Here is a 14,425-nt window from a genome sequence, read left to right on the forward strand (position 1 = left end):
ACTACCACCACATCTACAGGGCTCCTGTATGACAGGGAAATACAACGGAAAGAACTGGACATCTCAGCCCTTATTCAAGAAGAAGTCTCTAGGGAAACCAACAACAACACAGCACAACAAGCACAGCAAAGGACATTTTGTCCTCCAACACCTACAGCTACAGCCAACAGTAAACACAGCCTAACTCCCATCTAGGTAAACATAAAAACTCACACTACAGGCCGATTTACCTAAGTTACCCAGAGTACTGTCATGTCTGATTTTCAACCAAAACTACAAGGCATGCTAAAAACAATATGGCAACAGGATTCACATATTCTATAATCTTTAAAAAACTGCTGAAAATGTAATCATTGGTGAAACATATCACAGATAATAAATTATACAGAATAACTTAACTGTATAGGTAACCATGCTTACTAACATATGCACTCATTTTACGCTTAAGTAAACTCGAACCTCTCCCATTAAAGTCAAGAGAAGCAAGGATGCTCAGCCAAAACTGACACTGTTCAACATACTGGAGGTCTCTCAATGCAGCAAGATACCAACAGAGGAAAACATTTATGTATCAGAAAAAGGCTGAAAAAATGTCATTATATGGAGAAATCTAGAAAACATAAAACGTTTAGTATGGTGTCTGGGTAAAAAACGAATGTATAAAAATTATTAGCTGCCTACACACTAGTAAAAAAATCTAATTAGGAAACGTAACAGAAAAATAAAATTTCATTCAGAATAGCAACAAAAATCCATTAAAAAAATCTAGACCAAATCTAGTAAAAGATGTACAAAACTTATATACTGAAATTTTAGGGAGAGAAGAAAGATGGCGGAGTAGAAGGACGCTTGTAGCTCACCCTCTCCCACAAATACACCAAAACTCACATCTACAGACCCACTCAGCCAACCAGAACACCCGCCGAACTCCAACATTGCCCTCTTCGAAAGAAAGACAAAAACGCCAAAAATCTGGTAGGAGAAAAGGAAAAAAGAAAGAAGAAAAAGCAAAACAGTGCGGGACCGGTCCCGCGGGGAGGGAGCGGCAAAGGAGGACTGGCGCTCGTTCGCTGGGTCTCCCCACTCCAACGGACAGGCCAGCAGGACAGAAAGAGAGCCTCCGAGGCTCAGATCTGCCCCAAGCACCCCTTGACCAACAGAACCGAGTTAAAGGGGCACAAAGGGTCCCCGCGACACCCAGCCCCGAGACGTGAGCCGGCGGCTGGGGCCCGGACAGGCCGCCGGAGCCGGGCGGAGGCCTGGGGCGGCTGCACTGAGGCGCCCCGGGGGGACTGCAGGGGGCTGCGCGCCGTGGCTGGGAGGGGATACGGAGCGGAACCACCTCGGGCCCCCATAAATTGAGAAAATAGCAAAGCAACACGGCTGGTGTGTCCTGGCAGGAGGGGCGCCACAGCCTTTGTCTCCTCAGACCCGCGGCGCCATTACTGGCGCTTCTCGTGAGAAGAGAGGCGGGGCTCAGCCACAGCCGCCACCTCCTCCTGTGCTCAGCGCCAGGGCAGGGGAGGAACCGAGACCCGAATCCGCACCCAACCTCCTGGGCAGGGCTGAGACTTGTTTACAGCCCAAGGCAGATAGGATCATTCTGCCCTGGCACCTCAGAGAACTCGCCACCAAGACAAACGAGGAGCTGAGACTTGGCACGGAGCAGAGGTGAGGCCGTTCCACGGTCGTCCCCGAGTCGCCTTCGGAGCGCCCACCCGAGGCGGCGCGGGCAGCTGCACAGAGCAGCTGAGCCACAGGCACTGGGAGAGGGCGGGCGGCAACCCGCTTTCCTGGCAGGAACGCAGCCCCTGACCACGGTGCTGGGAGGGGGCGCGATCCACCCACCTGCCTCGCCCTAGCGCAGCATCTGACCGCGGCATCGGGTTGGGGAGTGACCCACCCGCCCACCGGGTAAGAGCTCAGCACCTGACCCAGTGTTGGGAGGGGGCGCGATCTGCTAGCCGACAGCCACTGGGAGCAGCACAGACAAGGGCGCCAACAGAGGGCCTCTGGAAACAGCAAGATGAGTTTGCGAAACAGGGTGAAGACACAAAGACCTCTCGATAAAATCTTTGAGCGCACACAGTCTACAGGAGAACAGATCCTTTTCGTTTGGCTTTTTTATATCTGTTCTACTTTCTATTACCTTTTTAATTTTTGCTTTTTAAACAATTGTGTATGTCTATAGTTTAAATGCCTTTAAATTTTTTCTTTTAAAATCTTTTTATTATTATTATTATTTTTAAAAATCCACCTCATTTCATTTTTATTTCTCTTGGCTTTAATCTCCTGTTATTGATTATACACAGGTTTGAAATATTGTTTTCTGATTTTTTCTCCTTTTTTTTAAGGTTTTTAAAAGACATCTCAACTCAATTGCTATTCTGCTTCATCTTGCTCTTCTATTATTGATTATATGTTGTTTTCAAACCTTTTTTCCTCCATTCTTTTAAAATTCTTTTTTTATTCCTGCATAGGCTTTAGGTAGATAAATAAATAAACTCCTTAAGGACCACAATAGATAACTGATACTCCTTAAGCCACAGTGCCAGAGATATGAGCAATATGAAGAAGCAGAGGAACCACTCCCGATTAAAAGATCAAGAGAAATCCCCTGAAAGCACAATCAAGGAAATAGACATTGATGGCCTACTTGATCAAGATTTCAAAAAAGGAGTGATGAAAGTACTGAAGGAACTAAAAGAGATAGTGTTTAGAGCTATAAAATATGTCAAAAATGAAACAGAAGCTATAAAGAAGAACCAAGTAGAATTAGTAAACTCATTTGCTGAGATGAGAGCTGACCTAAAGGCTGTACAAAGCAGGCTAGATAATGCAGAGGAATGAATAAGTGACCTAGAAGACAGGACAACAGAAAGCACCCAATCAGAACAGCTGAAAGATAAACAAAAAAAAGACAATGAAAACAATATAAGGGACCTATGCGATAATACAAAGAGTGCCAATCTATGCATAATAGGGGTTCCAGAAGGGGAAGAAAGAACAAAGGGAATTGAAAAGGTATTTGAAGAAATCATGACTGAAAACTTCCCAAACCTAAAGAAGGAATCAGATATCCAAGTACAGGAGGCTCAGAGGGTCTGAAACAGAAAGAAGCCAAACAGACCCACACCAAGACGTAGCATAATCAAGATGGCCAGAGTCAAGGATAAAGAAATGATTCTAAAGGCAGCAAGAGAAAAACAAAGAGTGAGTTACAAGGGAGCCCCCCATAAGGCTCTCAGCCCATTTCTCTACACAAACACTACAGGTCAGAAGGGAGTGGCAAGATATATTCAAAGTCCTGAATGAAAAAAAGATGCAGCCTAAGATACTCTATCCAGCCAGGCTATCCTTTAGAAGGAGAGATAAAGAACTTCACAGACAAACAAAAAGTAAAAGAGTTTAGCAACACTAAACCCATGCTAAAAGAAATACTCACAGGTCTACTCTAAATAGAAAAGAAGCAGGATAGTACAAAAAAGAGAAACTCGTAACTGGAAAGGTGATAACTACTATGAATTCCAAATAGAATAAACATAAAATTGTAAAAGAAGACATCTAAATCACTAAGAGTGGGAGAGGGAAGCAAGGAAAGCCACTGTGGAAAACAGGACAGGGATTCCTCAAAAGACTAGGAATAAACGTATCATATGACCCAGGAATCCCACTCCTGGGCATCTATCCAGAAGGAACCCTACTTCAAAATGACACCTGCACCCCAATGTTCATAGCAGCACTATTTACAATAGCCAAGACATGGAAACAGCCTAAATGTCCATCAACAGATGACTGGATAAAGAAGATGTGGTATATTTATACAGTGGAATACTATTCAGCCACAAAAACTGACAACATAACGCCATTTGCAGCAACATGGATGTTCCTGGAGAATGTCATTCTAAGTGAAATAAGCCAGAAAGAGAAAGAAAAACACCATGAGATCACTCATATGTAGAATCTAAAAAGAAAAAAAAAACATAAATACAAAACAGAAACAGACTCATAGACATAGAATACAAACTTGTGGTTGCCAAAGGGGTGGGGGGTGGGAAGGGACAGACTGGGAGTTTTAAAATGCAGAATAGATAAACAAGATTATACTGTATAGCACAGGGAAATATATACAATATCTTGTGGTAGCTCACAGCAAAAAAAAAAAGTGACAATGAATGTATGTATGTTCATGTATGACTAAAAAATTGTGCTCTACACTGGAATTTGACACAACATTGTAAAATGACTACTACTCAAAAAAATGTTAAAAAATGAAATTTTAAAGCTGAGTGAAAGAATATGAAAAGGTCTATATAAATGAAGATGTATGCCATGTTTCTCAATGGGGTTACTCAAAATTTTTTAAAAATGTCAAGTCTCATCCAATTATGCTCTAGATTCAATGCCATTCTAAAGTAAACACAGGATTAAAAATATGCATTATGAAATTATCTCATACAAAGAAAAAACAAAGAATATCATAATAAGGACCCATGTAATAACAGTCCAGCTTAACAGTAATACCAACATAGTTTTAAAAGAAGAGCTATATACTAAGAAAATGTAGCAATTAAAACACTACAGTAATGGCACAGGTATAAACACATGTACTGAAAGAATGAACAGATTTCAGACTCTTTAAATATATGAAAATGGAGTATGTAATAAAGGTGACATTCCAAATCACCAAAAAAAAAAAAAGTGGCTATTTAATAAACCATTTTTAGATAACTGATTAACATGAAAGAACAATTAGACCCTTGCCTCATGCCACATAAAGCAATCTTCCATACTTCATGGACCAAAGAGCTAAATGTAAAAACCTATATTATAAGCATAAGGGAAGACAGTGGGGTAGTAGGTAGCACCGTCATCTGCATCCCCACCACAACGGAACTGGCAGAATCTGTCTGATTTATCTCTTCTGGGACTCTGGAGTCCATTCAAGGCTTGCAACTTCTAGAGGAAAACTTAGAAGGTAAACTGCAGTTAATTTCGGTGTCAGGTCTTAGAACAGAAGCAGCTTACCCACCCCCATCCCCCTTCTAGCTGTGCTCTCAGTGTATTTCCCACACAGCTTATGGGAGCCAAGGTGGGCAAAAAGGACCCTATCCTCCAAATATTTCTGCTTCTGCTCAAAGAACAGGAGACATGGAGGTGGGCAGACACTGTTGACACACCTTTCCCAGTACTGCAACCCTCCCCACCTGACTGAAGTGACTTCCACGGGGTTTAAAAAGCCACCACACTTTCCTCTCCTCTCCGTCCGCCAATTTTTCATTTTTCCCTCTTTCCAGAACCAGACATTAAAGACTAGGCCATTCAAAACAACCGCATATAAAAGGAAGATTACAAAGTGATTGTGTATGACCAAGGAAAAGCTCAGAAAAGATCCGAGGAGACTTTAAGATTTTATCTCATTCTCTCTTTTGTGTTGTTACAAATGTAAGCAAAACAGAATAAAACAAATTCACTTAAGCAGCCAGCCAACCAGCCAACTAGCTAGCATGCATGCACATTCTACAAGGTACTGGATTTGATCCTGAACATACGAATATCAAGGCCCCTAAAGGACTGCGAATGTGGTGGGTGAGACTGTAGCACAGTTACTCACTAAGCAAGAAGTTCCACCCGGCCACAGTGACATGAGCTAGGAGAGCTGGTGGAAGTGCAGATGAGGTTATCAGCCAAGTCAGAGTGAGCTGGGGAAGATTTTAGAGTTGACACTGGATCAAGGCATCTTAGATGAAAACTGGGGGGGGGGGGGGCAGAATTTTAGCAGAGATAACACAATGTGCATAAAAAGTGGCGCATACCGAGAAGTCAGCCAAGATCACTTCTATCCATGTGACTTTGGGCAAAAAACTGAAGCTATTTCAACTGAAAGATGAGGATTAACAGTATCTTCCTCAGAGCTGCTAAAATGAGGCAGCACGTCGAGAAGGACGTGGGGTCATCGGGCTACGACACCTTCCACCCACTTATCTCCAAAGCTGACTAAGATGACCTCCCTCGGGTTGCTGTCCCCTCCCCTCTCACGGCTCCTTGAGAAGCTAGTGCGCTCAGGAGAAGAGCACGGCCTTCTCACTCACACGCACTGGCCTGGCACAGCCCTTCACACACAGTATTTACTCAAAAAACATTAAGCTTCTTTTTTTCTTTTACTAACCAGATGTTTATAATTCCACTGACACTCCTTAGAGCTGCCCTCCAATCACTGCTGGGGTCCTGGTTCTCAGCCTGAGGACGAGCGGCATGTTTAATAAGCAACCCACCCAATCTGTGCATGCACTACATTACTCCATACTCACAGGCTGAGGCTGCTCTGCAATACAGCAGTTGAAACACAACCAGAATTCACTCATGCTTTAGTCCAGGTTACAGACGAGCACCAATGACGTTTCCAAAGCTCAGCTCAGGAAGCTTCACAAAGCTCACTTCTCAATATGATGAATGTCCAGTGATGCCAAAATAATGACTTAATTACTTCTCTGTGTTTTTGTTCCTGGAGATCAAGTATTTTCTATAGCCAGTCTAAAAATAAAATGGTCGGATTGTTTCCTTTCTTTGCTTCTGAACCACCAGGAAAGGTATAAAAATTGCTGTCTGGACTAGGCGCCTGTAACAGGTAGTCTAGAAAAAAAAGAAAACAAGTTACTTTACTTATCCTTAGAAGTTTCATTTCTTAAATCTGTAATAGGATTATTTCCCCCCAAAATTAGACACTAAAAAAAAAACTGAGGTTTTAATAAGCTGATATTCATTCAACAAAAAAATATTTGTGTACTTTTGAGGGTCAGGTATTAGGAATACAGCAGTTGAAAGTAGACAATAATCCTTGCCTTCACAGAGTATTCTATTTTACGTCTATCAAAGCTTTCTCCAAAGCCATGAACTGTAAACCTGGTAAGACATAAATAAGTTATTTTGATACTTGTATGTAAGATCTTCAGTGAAGATTAACACACATATGCTCAACGTTACAAATGCGGGTAGTAATAAAGCATGAATTTAAGACACTGATTACACACAGTCCAGAGGACATGTCCTGTAACATACTACAGGAAAATGACAAACTAAGATCTAAGCATATGTTCAAGAAGGAAAATCAGAAAGAAGAAAATGTACATTGTTGCCACAGTAAAAATTCAGAACCTACAATGCTTATTTTCAAGAAGGGATGAACGTTCCTCATCTCACCCAAACCCCAGAACAAGGAAGTAGCTGTCTTGCAACTTGGTTTGTCCACTGAAATTAGGAAAATACTATGAAGGTTTATAAGCTCAGAAGAATAGTGTTTCATTTATTTCCTTCTTAGAAAGAATATAAAAGCAAGGGGTTAAATCCACAACATCATGAGCATTATTTCAGTGCTATGCTATTTATTTAACAAGCTTAATGCCACCCTGAATCAAAGAACTTGGCCATTAAAAAATCATCGTGAAGTGAAATCTCTTTTAACCAATTCTATGAAAACAAATACCCCTTTGTCTGAAGCTGAAAATTCTTTATGCTCATCACTGCTGTTTGTAGCACATACAAACATGGAGCTGCCCTAATGTTTCAAATCTACTGGACTTAAAATTTGATGCTGTAAAATCTATTATTTGATTTATTCCATCATCACACTTTCTCATCTACATATAAAGCTAGGCAATTTTCTTTTTACTTATATATTCCCTTCACCAGAAACCACTTTCAAATTCTAATTTTACACTGGGAAGTATTTTATTTTCTTCTTTTAACTGAATAAATGTTCCTTCTGTTGAATACTTAAAATTAATAAATGGCTTCTACATTTACAATCCACAATTTCCCAAATTCAAATTTCCTTCCCATTTAAAGTTAAGCTGTTCCTTATTTTGTGAATTTTAAAATATATATTTTCCCACTCCCATGTACTACGTTGAAAATGACATTCACAGTATTTCCTACTTCTTAATGTTTAGTTGAAGAATGACTTCAGCAGACAGAAAGGATACTTCAGTATATCCACCTAGGTAACAGATCTGATGAAATGTATTTTCAAACCAAGGGTATGTTTGCAACTCCACAGGTTTTTATTTGCTGAGTAAACATTTAAGTCTAAAAATGTTTCAGACATGCCTTGGAATATCATACCAGTACACTTTTTCCATCATCTTGCTTTTCTAAACTAAATTCCTTTTTAGAACTTTTTTTTCAAAAATGTATATACTTAAGACACATTTATACATAAACACCTTTAGAGAAGTACTGAATTTGTCACAAAAATTTCAACACTGCCACTAATAATAAATACACTAATAGTTACTTTCACTTCTTGAGCTGAAGGTTGCTTAAACTATGTCCATTTTGAAAACCTTACTTTTCTTAAAATCTTAAGATAACAGAAGTGGTGTCACTTTGCAACAACATCAACAACTAAACTTGGCTTTAAACACAACTCAGCACATTCCACACATAAATAAGGGGTCAAACTGGACCAGAGAGCATTTCACAAACTCATAGTTTCACAAGACATAAGATTTTAGAAAAGCTTAAGTGAATTGTCAGGCCACTTAGTGACTGGCAGAGCTTCCTTGCATTAAAAGCTCAGTCTCCTGACTTTTAAAGACACTAGCATGAGTGAAAAGTGTGGTAGTACTATTCTCCGGTCAAAAATGTAACCATCTCAGCCTCCTCTCCTTGTCACTTTCCACACCTAAATCAAATGCTGCAGATACTAACTTTATACCTCTGTGAACAGTTTTGCTGCTGACAATTTAAAGAATTTACATTTCAACATCCTCCCCACAATTTAGTAAAATTGCTTTTTTAGGTATGCTTCCAAAGAAACAACAATAAAGCCAAGATTTGAAAGGCAAGATAATGAGCAAACTTTAGCCAAGTTCTTTCTTTCTTTAACGTGGAATACTTGAACTCAGTTGAGGTATTGAGCATGCTTAGTTTGTGTGAAACAATCTAACGTTTAGAATTTAGACTTTGAAATAAAACATATGCGGTAGTTGTTAGTACTATAGTAATTTTAGAAATGTTAGCTTGGGGAAGTGACAAGCTCTATCATTACTTACAGAAATGGAATGCTGCACTGCCAGTATCATAGGTCTGAAATAAGAACTAAATTAAATGATGTACACAAGGGCACTGTACATATTATAAAAAGCTACAGTGATATAAGATGCTCTTATTTATTATCAAAATAAAATAGCAAATAGCAGAAGGAAGTAGCAAAAAAACAAGTAATCTGTAACAGCTGTAAATTTTTAGAAAACCTAGATTCTATTCAGAAAGATGAATAAAATGAAAAAAAATAAATTCTGGTCCATTCATACAAAAAAATACTATTCAAAATGAAAATGAATGGTAGCTTCATCCAACACACTGACGTGTTACTGAGGAAACGAAGCAAGGCACAAAACAATACACACGGGATGACATCATCTACATGAATTTCAAAAACCACTTCAACCAAACTTTTGTTTAGAGATGCATAAAGAGGTATAAAAGTAAAGCAAGAAAAGTATAATAAAAGTCAGGAAAGTGGTGATTACCTCTAGAGCTAAGGGCAGAGACTGAGAATTCGAAGCGACGCAACAAGGGCTCTTAGAATGCTGACAATACTCCACCTCTTCACCTGGGTGGTAGTTACACAGGGACTTGCTTGAAAAATTTTGTATTAACTAGTATGTTTATGGTCTATGCAATTTTCTACATATCATATCTTTACATAATAACAATTTAAATGAAATGAAAGTAGAAGAGCAAATACTAATTTCTAATGGTCCGTAATAGAGTGATGAAAATTAGGAATGGAAATACAAGACATAAAATCAAATAAAAACAAACATCCTTGCTAGATACTTTGGAGGACTTGGTAAAATTTGTGAGGTTTGGGTGGGGAGAGGGATGATGACGTCGAAAGTTCTATGAGCTGCCAAAGAGCTTTCCACCAGAAATGCAAAAATTACTAATCAATGACTAAGCATGAATTCTCAATAAAGCTTATTCATAGCTGCACTAGCACAAAATCTGTCCCAATCTAGTTAAAATGATTCTTTGATACTGATTTATGGTACAGGATCCTTTTGGGGAAAAAAAATAGCCCATTCAAAAAAGAACTTTCAAACTACGTGCTTACTACAGACTTACTTTTCTGTGGCTAATCAAAGTTCAATCAAACCATTGTTCCCTGAACTCAGTTATAAAAGACACATTAACTATTAAAATAAGAGGGTTGATCTTTTCCCCCTATATTTGAAATGACTGAGTATAGGTCAGTCTTTCTTATCGTTTCACATAAATGTAGTCACACACACTCTTAAAAAAAATGTCTGGTTGCTTTCATTGAGCTTGTTTTTGAGATTTACCTATGTTAATCCATACAGATTTCCACTGCACATACATAGCACAATTTAACTACTCATATGTTAAGTATTACTGTGATTCTAGCTTTTTTTAGCTATTAAAAACAATGGTGCTCTGTATTAGTGTATACAACTGTTTGTGTAAAAATAAATTTTCACTTATCTGGAGTCAATATTTAGGAACAGAATTGCTGACTCATACTTTAAATATAATTTTAATTTTGTAAGAAACTGTTTACCAGTTTTCCAAATCGACTGTATTATTCTGCATTTGTGCCAGCAATGTATGAGTTCTAGCTGTTCCACATCCTACCAATACTCTGTACATCAGTCTTTATAATTTTAATCATTCTAGTAGGTATGAAATACTATCTTCCTGTGGTTTTAATTTGCACTTTCCTAATAACTAATGATACTCAGTCTTTTTATGCAAGCCATTCATGTTATCTTCCATGGTTAGGTACTCTCACATCTCCTGCCCATGTTTGAATTTAATTGTCTTCTTCAGATGTATTCTTTTACATATTCTAGATAAAGTCCTTTGTCTGATATGCGTAGTCTGAATATTTTTTCCTGGTCTTTGTCTTTCTTTCCTTTTTCTTTTTTTTTTTTTAACAGTATCTTTCAAAGACTTCAAGTTTTTTAATTTGATGAAGTCTATTTCATCTTTTATGATTTGTGTTTTGTTCTCTATTAAATTTTTGCATATCCCTCAAATATGACTTTTTTCCTATTATTTTCTTCTAGAATTTTCAGTTTTTACTTTTCCAGTGATTTTTGGTGGTACACAGTAAAAGTCAAAGATTCCGTTTTTGACATGGAGATGCTGTTTGCTGTTCCAGCTCATCTGCTGAAGGTGATATCCCCTTGCCGATTGGCTTGGCTTGGCACTTTTTATTAAAAACTCCAGTAACTGTGTAAGTTCCAGTCCATTTCTGGGCTGAATATTAAACTGGTCTGTTTGTTGATCCTATACCTATGCCAGTGACAGACTGTCTTGACACTACAGTTTTACATTAAGACTTTAAGTCAGGGAGTCATTATTTTACAAGATTGCTTTGGATTGTCTAGATGCTCTGCCCTTCCATATATACTTGAGAATCAGTTTGTCCATGTCTATAAAAGAGTCTCCTCCAAATCTGACTGGGATTGCATTTATTTTAACAATTATTTGGAGGAGCTTTACATTTTAACAATATTTAGTATCTAATTCATTAACGTGGCATATCCAATAGTTTAAAGTTTTTAGTATACAGGTTTTCCATGTATTTTGTTGCATCATTTTTTCTTTTTAACTTTGTTTACAGCTTTCATATGGAAGCTTTCAAGTCCAATGTCCATTTTCACCACAGAATAGGGGGTATACCTTACGTCACATTTTCATCAGAGACCGGGGGTTGATTTTACCTACCTCTAGATTATAAACCTATCATGGCACACGGTTTCACTTGGGTTTACTTTTACAAATTGACTTGGACAATAGTGTTTTACAGATGTACGTAGGTAACATCTTCACAGTCTACTCAGACATTTTCTTTCTGACATCTCCCTCTTCCCCTTAATTAAAATTCAGGTATTTAACACCAAACATTTAAATATCATTATGGTAAGGGAGAGATTATCATACTGGCTCAAACCTGAAAGAGTTTACATACAAACAAAGAGGAAAGTAACCCAAAGAAAGAAAACTACCATCCCATTCTCTACTGCCTACACTTCTTGGATGAGAATGGCTGCCATGTTTTACCTTCCTCCCTCTCCTTTTCCCTTCCTGCTACTTTCCTCCTTTCTCTTTTCCAGTTTCTTTCTCCCCCTTTCTCTTTCTTTCTTCTATCTCTTCAGCCACTCTCCTTAAACCTACGTTAGCTACCTAGAGTTAGAAATAACAATAGTGTGACACATAGTAAGGTTTCAATTTATTAGCTGATGGGTTGAAAGCTATATTAATACTCTGACCTTTTCTTCTGAGTCTAGGCAGACATTTATAACCACCTGCTAACCAACATCTCATGTGGTCTCCTAGTACCTCAACCACATTATTTGTAACACTGAAATCACTGTCTTTCCTCCCATACCTGTGTCTGTGTTACCTTTCCTGGTGTGTGGCACCACCATACAATGTTTTCCAAGCAACACATTTTCAAATTCTATCCCACTACCTGAAGTTCCATGAATAAAGCCATACTGTAAAATGCTTCCTCATATGCAAAAAAATCTTTACTGTTATTCAAATAATAATACAAGCATAAAGATTTAAAAAATCAATAGGTAATAAAAAGCTATTAAAAATGGCACATCTCTGTGATTTATGTCCAAGAGTGTTCTGCTTATGTTTTCCTCTAGAAGTTTTATAGTATCTGGTGTTACATTTAAGTCTTTAATCCATTTTGAATTTATTTTTGTACATGGTGTTAGAGAATGCTCTAAATTTAGTCTTTTACAGGAAGCAATATATTGTTTGAATCAGATCCTGGAGCAATGGAAATAAAAGGAAAAATAAACAAATGGGATCTAATTAAACTTAAAAGTTTTTGTGCATGGTACTGGTACAAAAATAGACACACGGATCAATGGAACAGAATAGAGAGCCCAGAAATGAACCCACAAACTTTTGGTCATTTAATCTTTGACAAAGGAGGCAAGAACACACAATGAAGTAAACACAGTCTCTACAGCAAAAGGTGTTAGGAAAACTGGACAGCTGCATGTAAATCAATGAAGTTAGAATACTCCCTCACACCATACACAAAAATTAACTCAAAATGGCTCCCTTAAACATAAGACAGGACACTATAAACCCCTTAGAAGAAAACATAGGTAAAACATTATCTGACATACATCTCAGCAATGTTCTCCTAGGGCAGTCTACCCAAGCAATAGAAATAAAAGCAAAAATAAACAAACGGGACCTAATTAAACTTATAAGCTTTTGCACAGCAAAAGAAACCATAAGCAAAACAAAAAGACAACCTATAGAATGGGAGAAACTATTTGCAAATGATGTGACTGACAAGGGCTTAATTTCTAAAATATACAAACAGCTCAGACACCTTAGTATCAAAAAAACAAGCAACCCAATCCAAGAATGGGCAGAAGACCTAAACAAGCAATTCTCTAATAAAGACACACAAACGGGCAATAGGCACATGAAAAAATGCTCAGCATTACAAATTGTCAGAGAAATGCAAATAAAACTACAATGAGGCATCACCTCACACCAGCCAGGATGGCCATCACTGAAAAGTCTAGAAACAATAGTTGCTGGAGAGGGTGTGGAGAAAAGAGAACTCTCCTACCCTGTTGGTGGGAGTTTAGGTTGGTGCAGCCACTGTGGAGGACAGCATGGAGGTTCCTTAAAAAACTAAAAATAGACTTACCATGTGACCTATCAATCCTACTCCTGGGCCTAAACCCGGAGGAAAAATAAAATTCAGAAAGACACATGCACCCCAATGTTCATAGCTGTATTATTTACAATAACAACCCAAATGTCCATCAACAGATAACTGGATAAAGAAGATGTGGTATATACATATATACAATGGAATACTACTCAGCCATAAAAAAGAATAAAATCATACCATTTGCAGCAAAATGGAAGGACCTGGAGATCGTCATTCTAAGTGAAGTTGGCCAGAAAGAGAAAGAAAAATGCCATATGATATCACTTATAGGTGGAATCTTAAAAAAAAGACATAAATGAACTACTTATTATTTATACCTTAGATGACTGATTTCTTGAATATGTGTAAGCACTCTTGACTGGCTTTTATGATTGGATTACTGTATCCTATTGATTCGTATTTTGTGGTTGGCTCTATTCCTTTGATAACTATGTAAGTTTAAAAAGCTAAAGCTCTAAACTGTTCTTAGAAACAATGATCAGTACATACACGGAAACTAAAAAATATGTGCATTATATTGTATATATATATTTACATGCAAAAAAGTAAAATTTAAAAAAGAAACCGCAAAAATAATTAACTGATTAAAAATAGCAAGTCTCTGACCTATCCCTCTCCATCTGTTAGCAGTAGACATTTTTAACCTGCCAAGGTGTTTCTGCTAATATTGACGAG

The 14,425-nt window shown here is 38.0% G+C and overlaps 1 protein-coding gene across 1 annotated transcript in view; it reads right to left on the reverse strand.

Moving 5' to 3' along the window:
* Nucleotides 1–14,425, reverse strand: part of CDC42SE2 (CDC42 small effector 2) — a 96,935-nt gene that overhangs the window by 39,961 nt on the left and 42,549 nt on the right. The window contains exon 3 of the mRNA XM_031673101.2: nucleotides 6,312–6,633. Coding sequence (XP_031528961.1) covers nucleotides 6,312–6,365 — 54 coding nt within the window. The 5' untranslated portion in view covers nucleotides 6,366–6,633. The remainder of the gene's footprint in view (nucleotides 1–6,311; nucleotides 6,634–14,425) is intronic.

This window comes from Vicugna pacos, chromosome 3 (genome assembly GCF_048564905.1).
Source record: "Vicugna pacos chromosome 3, VicPac4, whole genome shotgun sequence".
Classification (NCBI taxonomy): domain Eukaryota; kingdom Metazoa; phylum Chordata; class Mammalia; order Artiodactyla; family Camelidae; genus Vicugna; species Vicugna pacos.